Here is a 14381-nt window from a genome sequence, read left to right as displayed (position 1 = left end):
TGGCTGTCAGGTCCCGTGTCAGTCTGTCCATATTTCTTAGCAGAAAGAGCCAGCTCAGCCCGGTGTCCACTGACAAGCTAATTACAACAGCACAACCTTGAATGACAAATGTTACTCATCGAGGACCAGCCAGGCCCGGAAATAAGGGCCACTTCTCCCCCTCAAGCCTCTCTGGATCAAATGAGACAGCAGCGTGCTGCCAAATGCAGTCAGGTGCAGGAGAGACAGGGTTTGCATGTCAGCAAGAGAGAGAGAGGGAGAGAGAGAGAGAGAGAGAGAGAGAGAGAGAGAGAGATGGAGGATAGGAACGAGAAAGTGAAGAAGATGTTCCTTAAGCAAGGAGGGCTGCTCCTCTGTACGGTGGACAGTTGTCATTCATAAAGATGTCTTTTTTTCCTTCCATCTTCTTTAACTTGAGTAATGTCAATCAATCATCAGGCTGTGGGCTGATCGCTGCTGATGGGGTGATTTGTCTCTCACTGCAGGTCCCACTGCTTTTCAGGATGTGGAATTAAACTTCCAGGAAACTGCAAGCACTGAAACGCCGAGTTCCTTTAAATCAAGGTTAACATCTCATTTGCTTAGAGTTGCCTTTCACTATAACTAGAATGTAAATTATCCCTAGTAATCTAGTAATTTTATGGTGTTTTTAAAGACATTTGAGAAACTCTAATGTTTTGTTGCTTGTATGTTGTTACATGATATGTAAAAAAAAAGCTTGAATTGTCTGTTGTTGAAATGTTCTATACAAAAAAAACTTGCCTTGCGTGATAAAAAAAAGTTACAAAGTTGAACACGTTATTAATACAGCGGATTTCTGAAACTACTTTCCACAAGCTTCAATAAAGCCAACATAGCATGGACTATTCCTAGAACTTAAGGTATTTCTACAGCGGTGAACATTTTAAAATCTAGTGCACCATAATGTAGAGCTTCATCAGAAAATCAGCCAGTGAACCGAAATGCATGATTTTATTCTTGACCAGCGCTCATTGGTTATCAGCTTAAAACAAATCAAAAATCCAACCTTTCTTGTGACCAGTGAAAGCCCCATGCCAATCCCAAAGAAAAGAAAAAAGGCCCATACTGCTCACTCACACACAGAGGGATGATGCCATGGGTTCAAATTTAAATAAATATTGCCCAATCATAAATAGACTCCTCTTTTAATTAGGTTTTGTTTGTACGGATACTGCCGTCCCACAACCTGGAAGATTTGATTGTACCTGTACATTTCCAACGAAGCAGTGAGAGAGACACCTGTTAAAATAAAAAATACAAATATTTTAAAATTACAGTGCACCCAGGCAGTATTCACAGTGTTTCACTTTTCCCATATTTTATTTAACAGCCTTATGACAAATTGTATTAATCTTTTTCTGCAAAATTCTACACGTTAAATAATTAGCTTAAAAGTTAGACCATCTATATAAGTGCACACATTCAGACGGATATATGCACACACTGAGGCACTGGAGTTGAGCCTCCAGGGTTACTGTATCAGAATGTCAGTGATCTGCAGTGATGAAGTGGTGTGCCATTTGTTCATCCGCAAAGTTCCCAAGACGCAGCAGCGGCAATAGAGCCGAGGATCACGGGGGTCATTGCCTACAGGTAGATCTGTGGCTCATACCTTAATTAATCTACTGTCTGTGATGCAGAGCGTCCCATTCATCCCTTCACATGCACAGAGGCGCACGTCAAGCATATGTCAACCCTTTCTGGCACTCCCCACCCACCCTGTAATGCAGTTTGTGTTGGTGTGGCAGCTCAGGATGCGTCCCTGACAAGGATGGGAAGTGACACACACCAAACTTGGTGTGTCCCCCAGCCAGCTCCGGTGGCTCGGAGCCTGTCAATTCCAGCTCCGTCAGTGGCACAGGCTCAATGGCAGTGCCTGTGACACATGTCACAAAGTTTTAAATGTCTGCTCTTTTCAGCAGGATGGCTGGGTGCATGCTGCAGCCAGGGGAAGGATGACATTTTGTGTTTTGTGGAGGGTGGGGGGGACTTGTTGTGGCTCCCCTCTTCCTGCCTCCTCCGGCTGTCAGCCCCAGTTTCCTCTGAGCATATCAAAACACAGACAAATAAACCTTGTCATTCTGAAGCGCCAGCACTAGTGACCAGGCTCCTGAGCAGCATGTCATCTGGAATATGGTCACACAATCCTGTAGGAAGTTGTGAAGTGTATAAACACACGCAGGAAGGCACTCTCTCTTGTCCTCACACGCATACACACGTCTCTGAAACTGGAACAAATGTTTAAGCTAATAAAAACAGGGAACTAAACAAAGAGAGACATTGTGAACAAACATTGCATTAGGCTATCTCTGACCTTTTCTTAATCTGCTTGTAGATGAGTGACATGCTGTACTGAACATAAACATGGCCGCTTTCGAGCCCCACAGATATTAAACCTCTCAATGTTCTCACAAATTTGTTCTTCTTTTCAGCACTAAAATGTAGTCATGATAAGAAATTTAATTTCAGATGGATTAACAAGTAACACTGAAATAACCTTTGATCCATTTTATAGGCTTTATGCAAAACTAATAATATTTTATTGTTAGGTATCAGTGTAATGAACCGGTCCAGGAGTCGACATAAATACCAACACAACTTCAACACATTTGAGTTGAGCCCTTTTAATCACACGGCAATGATATATATATATATTTCTTTTCTTAGATCAGGTGTTAGAAATTAAGCGCTTGTTCAAAATCTTCATCTGGAAGGTTCCCTTGAAGCCATCGTACCAGAAACACAGTGTGCGAGATTAACAGTAATAATAAAAAAAACAAGAATATTCACATAAGCAGGACAGTCGATTAGAAACTCCAGTGTATGTCTTCACAGCTCGTTTATATCTGAAAGTGCAGTACAAATTTTAAAAAAAAAATCACAGTAAGTACAAACAAAGGCTATGACAAAGTAGGAAAAAAACTCAACAGGAATAAGAACAATAATGCTAAATGAATTATGAGAATCTGGTAGTAAAGTATGATTTCATTCTGACATTTCTTTCTTTTATTGGAAAAATATCCCAAAGATAAATTTTACACTCCATTTGATGAGTTTTACCTGTTGTGCAGCTCAGTTACTTTGTAAGTTGATGACATTTCACAGCTGGGCTGTTTTAACTTGTTAGGTTAGAAAAAAGATTGGAACGAGTCTCATCAGTCTTAACAGGCCGCCATTTTGAACTGTACAACAATCTGATCAGACTTCACTAAACTTCTACCAGAAATGGACAGATGGAAAAAGATGTTGTGTGACAAGAAAATAGTCAGTGGTTTGTGCTAATGGTTTTAGTTCGCTCTAGAGAATAATTTCACTTCATATAATTTTTCACTTAGATAACATTAACTAGTTAGCTATTGTTAGCCAAGTTTAGACATAAGTTCACTTTGTATCTCTCTTTTTGGTAACATTAATGTTTGTCACATTTCTTTTAAGCTGATTGAGGGTTTATAAACCATGTGTGCTGAACTGTGCACATTGCACAAGTCAGTAGCTAGATAAGCACTCGTGTTTATGGTGATGAAGTGCTTGCACCAACCTTAAACATGAAATGCTGGTGACATTTTATGAACATTTTGCATAGGCGTGTTTTTACAGATATTTAATCCGTAGCTTCTTACTGTTTGCTACAGAGTTGAATTTGGAGATCAGTTGTTAAATAATTTGACTAGGGTGCCTAAATCTTTAAAAACGTCAATTTATGTAAAGCATGAATTATTTTATTGGGGATCCTCACCAAGGTAGTTGTTTTAGTAAAAATTGTAAAAAAGAAATAAAAAAATCTTCCAATTTAACAGTGAATCCAGCAGAAATTTCAACAGATTTAGTGGAGAACAGAGCAGGTGCCAAAAGGAGAACTGATAATGGTAAGAAAAAGAGCAAAGCTTCATGTTTTGAAGGGCATGCAGGTAATTAGGGCTCCAGATGGGCCAAACATATCAAATGGTGTAGGAGGATGTAATCCCACAATGCTCTGTAACATGTAAACAGCAATAAGAATAGAAACCTATTTACAGCTCCCACAAACACAATTTCACTGTCTAGAACAATGTCAAAATCTGGAATGCTGCTGTGCATGTTACTGAAGACACCGATTCTCAGCTATTGCTGCTTTCACCGGTTTCTCTCACCTCTTATCTTAATGACTTAAACAGCAGTTTAAGTCCAACGAGCGCAGGAGAGAGAAAAAAAGAAAAAATCAGAGAAATCAAGAATGAAGAAGATGAGTCCATGTCAGGGCCCAGGTGTGTGACCGCCACCCCCTTCACCCTTGATTAGTAGCTGTTGTGGACAAGTGATCCATCATTGGTGTCAAAGAAAAGGAAGCAATTGCCTGGATATGTTTGTTGCTCGCTGTGTGTAAGACAATAAGGCAGGGAGACGTTCCTTGTGTGTGCGTATGTGTGCGTGTGTGTGTGAGAGAATTGTGTTGCAGCTGATGCTTAGAGGCAATCATGTCAGTGGGAGTGTCATCTCTGACTCTGAGCTGCAAGCAGGAAAACAGAAGTCGTTTCGGCTCAGGAGAGGAGACTAAAACTATGGCTCTAAAATTTAATATGAACAAGAAAGCATTCATCATGCATAAGTACAACAGAATATTTGGATTAAAATTATCTTTTGTTTTCCAGCAGTAGATTAGGTGATCGGAATAAAAAAAAAAATCCCCAGTGGTTTTAATAAATAAAAAAAAAAACACGACTCCTCTGAGAGCATCCTGTGGACATCAGAGCTGATCGTTTTGGATGAATCTGTTGCCTTCTGAGTGCTTGCCGTAGTAGATGTAGCGACACTTGGCGAATACCCCTAAAAAGAGAAGAAAACAAAGTTTAGGTGTAAATCATGGTTGGATTATCTTTTTAAGCCAGCAATTCTATAGCAGCTCCATTCATGACTGGAGAAGCAGAGAAATGGACTCATGACCAGAACTGCAAAGTTTTGAGCTTGATCAGCCTGTCTGGTGACCGACCGGTCAGATACTCAAAGCTGTTCTCCAATCAGCGAGTGCCACAAATGTAGCACTGCTGTCCATGATGACAATAAGTTCAGTGTGGATGTGGTGTGGCAAGTCAATTAAAAGGACACTTTGTCATTTTGAGCTGCAAAAAGTGAGAGAGAAAGCCTTTTAGCAGATAACAGAAAGGCTGAATGACTGTAGCAGAGCTGCAATGTTTTATTCTTTGAAGCTCTTCATGAGCTGTCTGTCCAAAAAATGTTAGCATCATTTATGAAATCTCAGAGTGGAGATAAAAAGCCACATTTTCCAGAAAAAAGGCTGCGCTGATTCCAAGTAAGCAACACAAGACAGTTAATCATCTTTTCTTTGTTTTAAAATATCAGTAAAACTGATTTAGCAGACTGTTCTCTGTGATATAAAGTTGCCTCTGCTATTAATATGAATCATTCATCACTACTTGCGAAAGAAAGGCAGAAACCCCCCCCCACTTGAATGCTGTTTATACAGCTTATTTTACAGTTCTGCTTGATTTTCATAAAGCGCAGCAAAGTTGTACAGATGTCATGACAAGAAAGCAAGTAAAAAAATAAAACAACAACAAAACAAAGTTAAAGGAAGTCTTTCTCTCAAAACAAATGAAAAACGGTCATTTGACACCAGGAGACAATAGCACCGAAACACTGTAGATCTACTTTAAAACTGTTTGGACCGACAAACATTTCTCCTTCTTGTATAGAGAAAATTACTTTACCTAAACCAAACACATAAGAGCTCAGACACAATGCTGCTTTGGTATAAGTAAAATCAACTATGATCCACATAAAATCCATTCAGTTGTTGTAGCTGCTATCTTAGCTGTCTAAGGTACATTTATTTTACAAAAAATAGATATATCTAATACAGTATTAAAATTATTAGTTATTTTTTCTAATACATACTATAAAAAGGAAAACCCAAAGTTTTTTTTTACAAAGGTAAACTATTCTTTCATAATTCTTTTATATATGTATACATATATATTTCACTGACTAAAAAGATAAAATATTAGTAATTTCAAAGTGTTTTCATTGTGTAATTATGTTCAGTATTGAAACAAGAATAATACGTTTATGTATTAGCTGCAAAAGATGAGGGTAAGTAGCTGAACCTGTAATCATTTACACCTAAAAAGGTTAAATAGACATACAAACTTAAGCTCTCGTATATGCGTCTACGTCGTTGGCCCCTATCTACATACCTATAATGTTATAGAACTGAAGGTTGTCTGTGGTGGTTTTCTGTTGTACAGAGAGGTGGTGCTGTTCAGGCAGATGGCTGGCCCAAACGCTCTGTGGTCAGTTTGCTGTGGTGCCAACGTCACAAACACTAACATCCCGTCTTGATTAGTGCAGAGGGCTGTACCTCAGTGTCATCTCTTTCCAAATGAGGCAAGGACAAGTGGCATTAGTGCTGTCAATGATCCTCTGACAGCAGAACAGATACGGCTTTCACCAGCTTTTCTAAATAGACATGAAGCGCATTATAGGAGGAGGGGGAAGGAGGCAGGCCAGAGACAAGGCAGGAGTGGAGAGACATATGGGGGAGGCAGTGTCACAGAGGGATGAGGGACGCTCCAAGTGGTAAGTCCAATCAGATAATCCAAAAAGACATTGTCAAGAGAGGGAAGAGAATGGCAACTAAGTGACAGAAAGCAGGAACGGGGACAGAGATACTGGTGCCATATTAGTGCCAAGCATATTCTGATGCCACCCTCAATTCTAACCAAACTTGACACATCGCTCTCTTTCCCCGCTCTCTCTGACTCTTCAAAGTAGGCTCCACCAAGTCACACACACACACACACACACACACACACACACACACAACACACAAGTGCACATATGTGGTGCACAGAGATGCACAGGAACCCACACAGCACACCAGTCCCTTGCAGCAGTGGTGGGTGTTCTGTCAGGCGGAGGAGCAGTACGGCAGCAGCAGAAGCCCACAGGCCCGGGGACAAGCTCAGTCAATCTAAATCTGGACTTTGTAGTGGAGCAGTGCTCATTTCCCCTCATAGCCCAGCTACTTGAGGTGATCCAAACACTGAAGTGTGAGAAGCTGTCACCTCCGATAAAATCCAAGACCAGCTCCATGCCTGCCTGCTCCCCCGGTGTATGAGAGATGTATACATGTGTGTGTGTTTGCGTGCGCATGAGTGTGTATATGCTTTTTTTTTTTTTGACAGTGTGGAGGTTGGAAGTATAGGGGAAGTGGGGGGATGAATTCCAGCTGCCGTGATTTGCCTTGGGACAAAGGTGCCACGGTTGTATACTGGGCTTGACACCACAGGACTCAGGGTATCTCACAGCACTCAGATCAAATGGTTGCCAGGGTCTTTCACATATTCACAGTGTACCCAGCGAAAAACTCACTCTCTCCAGGAGTAGGGCCCTTAAAGAGATTACCCACTGAGGCACCAGAACCAAGTCTCCTATAAGACATTACCTAGAGGGGATATATTTGTAGGTTTGCAACCAAAGCCTTTCAGAGATAACCTTCACAGATGAAGGAACTAAAGTAAAGGCCCCACAAGCCTTCACACTCTGCTGAACTCAACTTCAGCCCATGGGTACTGAGAATGATTGGAGAGGCCACACTTTGTAGCTCTCTGGCACCAATTGGAAAGGTCTGGACGATGAGTGACCTGTAGCTCTCTCCAGCAGCGCTAATGTACGCTTGTGTGTAATAAAGAGGAAGAGGAGTAAATTAGAAGAAATGGAAGAACAAAGATCAGGGTCTGCTGTCTGCTTCCCAGTGGGTGAAGAAGTGCACAAATGTGACAGTTCTCCATTTCTGCACTACATTAAGTGCCGCATTGTGTGCATAAACAGCACACTCCAGCTTGCTTTCTTCCCCCTCACAGCGAGAGCTTGCACTTATTACAAGAGAAACCAGGAGAAAGATTGGCCTGCTGGAAACGAGGAAGGGAGTAACTAAGCCAAACTCACGCTTACATAATGCCTTCGGAGGCTACGCTCACGCCCCTGGGGTTCTGCCTGATGAACTCATACTTAATGACAAATATTACCATGCCAAACTCAGCACTCCACAGTATCCTCAGTGTATCTTAAGCCATGGCTGGGTGTGCTCATATCACTAACACTGTCATGTTCCCATACATATTTACAACTTCAGCACATAAACTCTGCTCTCCATGAGAACAGTGGGAACCCCCATTGATGTGACAGATTAACAAAGTTATGAGTAGGCTATTGCCTCCATAATGGCCTGGTGGAGTAACAGTCACAGCTTTGCACTACACGTCTTGTTGTATTTAAAACAAGAGAATTTTTTCCTGAGTCAAACTAGCGCCACTAAAAATGTAAAAACCTTCAGACCATTTTATCTCCTGCAGGTGCAGCATTAAGGATGAATTTTGTGACATTAACAAAGGAATTGTTAAATTCTTTGACCTTGTTTTCTGATTTATTTGCAAAAATAATGCTGTAAAACTACAGTAATTAATTTTACAGGAAAATATTGTTTTTAAATATTTCCGACTAAAATTTTAGATTATATTATCACCATTTTGAGAGCAAAACTGTGAAGCATTAACCAAGATTCCAACCTTACATGTCAACAGCAAAACAAAAATTAAATAGAAAATTCTGATATGATTCCAGACTATTTCTTTGCAAGATTACCTTTGCTCCTTTCTGGGTGTCATGCATTGAAAAAGATGCTAATGTGAACTTGACTTTATATTGTCTGTTATAAATGTGAAAGATTTACCTGTTTTCTACCATATTCAAATTAAATCTGTAGTGTTTCTTTTGTTTGTAAGATGCAAATAGATAATGCCAATAGTTCAAAGGATGTGACAATGTACAAATAAACAAAGTGGCTATCTTATCCTATTCAAACTGGTGTATTAAATAGAATTTATTGTGGTTTTATTTTATTTGGATTAAAGGATTAAGCATGCAGATATTTTGTTCCTGACTACAATAAAGCAAGCACAGTGTGCATGTAGATGCTTTTATGACAAAAAAAAAAGTTTCTCCTAACATTATTGCAAGCATTCTGTTCTGTTCTGGTTGTGGTCATCTGAAGAAAATGAAACACCTTTTAAAGGCAAATTCCCTAAAAGCAGGGATCTATTATGAACAAATTCAACAAATTAAAAAATCATCTTTTTAGGTAACCCGATTCACTTAGTAAAGCACATTGCACATAGAATAATGTCTTCAAGTTTATTTTTGATATTTATGGTTTTCCACTTGCAGCTTAATGAAAACAAATTTAAGGCTGGACCATTGAAATAATTTTTAATACAACATAGTGTCACAAAAAGTATGTTTATTACCTGTATAGGTACTTTTAATCTGACAAACAAACCTTATTGAAACATATATTCCATTTCATAAAATATGACTGTACATCAAGTCAAACAAACACAAGGCTGGTTTCTCTAACACACTGAAGTTAATTTTGTACTGCACACTTTTCTGAAGTTTACCAGTCTTGGTCTGCAGTGTAAAGACTCTTGCAAAATAGGACAGATTACAGTATTTAGGTCACTCTGACCCTTGTGGGCATGGACATCATGAATTGGCCTTTAGAGTTCTGCTACCTGACCTGAAAGTGACAAGTATCAACAAAGTCCAAGCTGCTCCTTCCATCTGAGTTTTCCGTAGCAATGATAAAATTGTACTGCCCAGGAGGCACTTCCAAACCACATCGGGCCAGTAATTTAGCAGTCACTACATCACACAATACTGCAAAAATATCACAGGGGTCTTGGGTACAAATTCAAACATTGCAGGACTACTACTGATTCTGTCCGTTGACCTTTAAATGTAGAATAGGAGCCAAGTTTAGGTTTAAGGTAAGATTTGTGCCAAAATAAAATATATTTAGACCCTCTATTAGATGTGCATAACCGCTGAAAATGCAAGTTTTCTCTTTTTTTATTTTTGGATTTTATTGTACACTGAAAACACACAAGATGAAAAAGTATGACCTCCATGAATCTGCATGCATGAATCTGTCTGAATTCCTTCCCATATTTTCTAAAAGCCTGCTCCAGAGTTTTGCATTTAATCAGCACACACTCACAAGAGGGGTGTTAGAGAGAGATGGGAGATGGAGTGGGTTTAATGACTGCTCCCTGCACAAAATCAGCTCGACTCTTTTTCAAGGGCCATCAATATGTCACAGAAAGACATGTCCAACGGATGTAGCTTTTAACATCAAGGTTATCTATTCTCAGAATGAATTTGCTCTGCACACTCCTATTTTCTTGTCTTGTCCCTTCTCCAAATCTGTCCTCCCATTTTTTTGTTTTTGACTGCACACACTTCTCTTTTCCTCTCTGTTCTTTGGAGTCTTCAACTCATTATTTTTATTTTCTGATTGTGTCCAAGTGTTTGCTTTTCTTACTGACCTCCCTTCTTTCGACCCATACTTGGACCACATAGTCATTTGCAGACAACCAATTTCCTTAAAGACAACTTTCACCAGGATCAATCGTTAGTTTAGGATGGTTCATAATTTTAATCAGTCTACAAAAATTAAACTATATAAACAGTCACATAAGCTCCAGAGCACCTTTGAAATGTGGGTAAACATTATCGTATATTATTGGCATCATAAAGTTTTCATCTTATCTTGCTATATATGTTGGCATATCTAAAAATGCTATTCAGGAACTTTGCAATTCAAACAAATACAGCACTTTATATAAAACATGAAATCACGTCACATACATGAAGTATGCTTTTCATGATATTGCTTTGTCAAATATATTGTCTGTGCAGTGGAAGGAAGGCCTAAAATTATAATAGTGGTGGAAGCATAGTGTGTTTTTTATTTTTATCTATATTTGTCACCATCTTGGGCTGGAGGTTTATTACTCCAATTATTTAGTTATTGATGCATTATTTGCTTAGCACTTGCATAATTGTAGCAGTGGTATTGTGGAAATATGGCTTCACAACAGATTGGAGGAACTGAAGTGTATAGAAATATGATACTGGACTGAACCTCACATAACTTTGTACAACATTTAAAAACAATGTAGATGTGCAGTTGTGTGAGTACTATTAGCAAATATTTCATGTCATCATGTTCAACATAAAGGCAGATACAATTTTTAATTACTTGATATGATGGTGATTTTGTGCATCAGGAAGATGAAGCCAGAGTCAAACGAAATAAATGGAGCAAAGTGAATAGCTGCAAGTAATGCACACTGATTACAATGGGAGGTCAACATTGTTACATTTTAAATGCTAACCTTATAATAGTCTCTTTTTTGAAACTCAAATAAATCAGCTGTAAGTAACTTTCAGCATTAAGGTGACATGAGACAGGTGCTGCAAATGAGCTTGTGCTAAAATCACCATGATACAGGCAATGGACTGCTCTAATCAGTTTGTCTGTTATTGTGAGTCTGACCGTATTAATTAAGCTTAATAATGTTTATTTGGCCTAACCAGTTAAAAATACTATTTAAGCCATTGAACATAAATAGCTGCCATTATGACCCAAGCCCAGGGCTTATACCTCCACTGTTCACCTCCTGATCATTTATTGGGTCCATTCAACGACATCGCCTGCATGTTTTCGACTTTAGTGTATTGATTAAACTTTTAAATGGCCACCATATAACCCTGGGACATCAAGGAGATTCATTTACATCAATGTTCATCGGTAATTCATTAGCCATTAATACTCAACATTCACAAAAGGCTATCAGAGAAATGCGTCTCATTTTTCACTGAGTGAGAGGCAAGGGAAAATGTAGAGAGAAGGGGCAATGAAAGGAAACATTATCCAGGTTATAACATTGGTACTTCTCAAACATGTCAGGAATAAATTGTAATACACCCTGCAGCTTAAACCAATACCTAGACATACAGAACATGGCACTTTTTATTATATTAGCATTCAGCGTTTGAAGTGATGAGGATTTGAGTCTAACTTGTTGTTTCACAATATTTGTATGTATTGTTGGTAAAAGTAAAATTTTTTAAATATTAGAAGGTAAAAATTTTTTAAATAGACTAAAGTGTTTTACACAAATATTTAGGAAGTGGGCAAAATGGTCACAAAATAACACAAAAATGCCAATAAAGGGAGGATAAATGGTGTGGGAGTTTGCATACATGAGATGAGAAGTTGAAAGATTTGTTGCTGCCAAAGGTTGATAGCCTGTCTGAGAAAGGCTGAGGAGTCGTAGCTCAACCAGCCCTAATCAATAGAAAGCAGATTTTTGCTCGATGAAGCTTTTTGAAGAGCAACATTAACAAATAGTTTCTTTTTCTGCATCCTCAACACAGAGCAGCACATAAAAGTGGAAGGAAAGGAGTACACTAAAATATTTAACAAATAAAAATCTGAAAACTGTGGCATACATCTGCGTTTGATCTTCCCCAAGGCAATACAAGACCACTTTTTGTTGCAATTTCAGCTGCAAGTCTTTTGGAGTGTGGTCCAGCCAGTTTTGCAGTTCTATAGATAAACATTTTGACCAGTTCTTCACCTTGTATTTAGCTTCATCTCTTCCACTTTGACCAGGTTTTCTAAGGAAGAAGCTTTCCAAAGCATGATGCCACCAACATGTTTCACTGGTGTAGTTTCAGAAACCTTTCAAATCAAGTCCTGCTTTACTAAGTAATACATTCATTCAATTTAAACTTAAGACATGCTTTGCATGTTACCACGCACAATGTTTTCACTCCATTAGGACAGAAGGGGAATTGAATTTGGACCAAAAGCAATTTCACTTCAGTACTATGTTGCCATTGTGGGCATTCTAATTAAAAATATGTGAAATTAATTTTTGTGACATATTTGACACACAGCCTGGAAGAACATTTCTTACAGTAGCTCTAAAGTCTGGAGATAAGATGATGGTGGATGTATGTCAGTTTACAAAGTCAAAAATGTCTATGGAGCATGCAGTACTATCAAGCCAGAACACAAACGTCTTGCATGATTCAAGAAAAAAAGCAAAGAAGTTTAAGCACAACAATGACAAGCAGGTTATTTACTGCTAGAGTTCATCTGCCCTTAAGGGCGCAAGAAGCCACTAATGATGCAAGTAATCATAGGCGCTCATTTTCTCAGTTAATATGTGGCTCACAAATCACCACCCATGCACACTGCATGACCTGACACTGATCGATTGAGTTCTTCATTACACCCAGGATTTCTAATTAAAAGAAAAGCACAGATAAGTGGTTCAAACCTCTGACCAAAATAGACGAAAAAAGTAAAAATTCCAATTAGAGGTTTGACTGTGTTCCTTAATGGCGCTGTTAATAAGAGCGGCTGGTGAGTCACTCAATGAAGGTTTAATCACTGGGACAGGATTCAATAACAAAAGAGCGCAATATTAATCACCAGAGAGTGATAACTTCACTGTTCATCTCTTTGACATTGGAGGAAGGGATGAATTAATGATGCTCTCCATCTGAACACATTAAATAATAATTATCAGGCAAAACAGCATGAAAGGGACTGCATAATGAACCCCATTGTCAGGTCAATTACAACCACATAAAACTGTTCAAAGGGAAGTAGCTTGTTACCAGATAGCCACAGCAGAAAGGACAGCTGTGGCTTTATTAGCGGAAGGTGCGGCGTTTAAAATGTTTTGAGGGGTTGACATACACTCGCAGGGCATCAAAGCTCTGTCGAGCTACTCACGCCGGCTGTAAAAACCAAGAGGTGCTCAGTGAGGCATTCAGAAAGGAACACATTGTAAATTGGCTAGCAAAAGATAAATGACATGACAATGACAGTGTTTTGCCGGCTCTGAAGCAATGTCAGTCGCTAAGTGTCATGTTAACTAAACTCAACCACACAGACAATGATGGACTTCACGCATCAGCAGACAGAATGGCACCTCGCTGCTTGTCAGTAGCAATTTCCATCAAATCAAAGATGGCCGAGAACTTTACCCACAAGAGTTGGCACCGCTGGAGTTTTACGCATGCATATGAACATGGACTGAGGATACAGCTACATGTTGTACTCTTTATTCACTGGTAATGCTGGTAAATTGACAATTGCTTATTGAAGCTTTCACCTTTCCCTGAGCGACAGACACATCAGGCTGTCCTCTAGCCTCTGATCTGATGTAGACATCAATTAATGCATGGCTGCTACCGCCCTGAGACACTCATTTAAACAAACAGCCTCGTGACCTGCAGTGTGACATATCAATACCGATCTGACATCTTGTTCCACAATCTACAACTTTGGAGCCCGGCTAGCTGCACCTGTCTCACCAGAGTGCCCAGGGTTGGCTATGCTCCTTCACACTTCCTTTGCCTGCAGACATCAAACACTTATTACTCTCCGTCTTGGCTCTGCTAACTGACTGTCCAGTCTGGCCCACATGGAGACGCCATTA

At 39.3% G+C, this 14381-nt stretch overlaps 1 protein-coding gene across 1 annotated transcript in view; it reads right to left on the bottom strand.

The window, feature by feature from the left end:
- Nucleotides 1–955: 955 nt before the first annotated feature.
- lrmda (leucine rich melanocyte differentiation associated) overlaps nt 956–14381 on the bottom strand; it is a 229755-nt gene continuing 216329 nt past the window's right edge. The window contains exon 7 of the mRNA XM_081616124.1: nt 956–4824. Coding sequence (XP_081472250.1) covers nt 4745–4824 — 80 coding nt within the window. The 3' untranslated portion in view covers nt 956–4744. The remainder of the gene's footprint in view (nt 4825–14381) is intronic.

The sequence above is a fragment of the Poecilia reticulata genome, chromosome 15, assembly GCF_904066995.2.
Source record: "Poecilia reticulata chromosome 15, P_reticulata-male-v2, whole genome shotgun sequence".
Lineage (NCBI taxonomy): Eukaryota > Metazoa > Chordata > Actinopteri > Cyprinodontiformes > Poeciliidae > Poecilia > Poecilia reticulata.
Note: the sequence above shows the minus strand (reverse complement) of the source record. Positions and strands in the feature narration are given on the sequence as shown.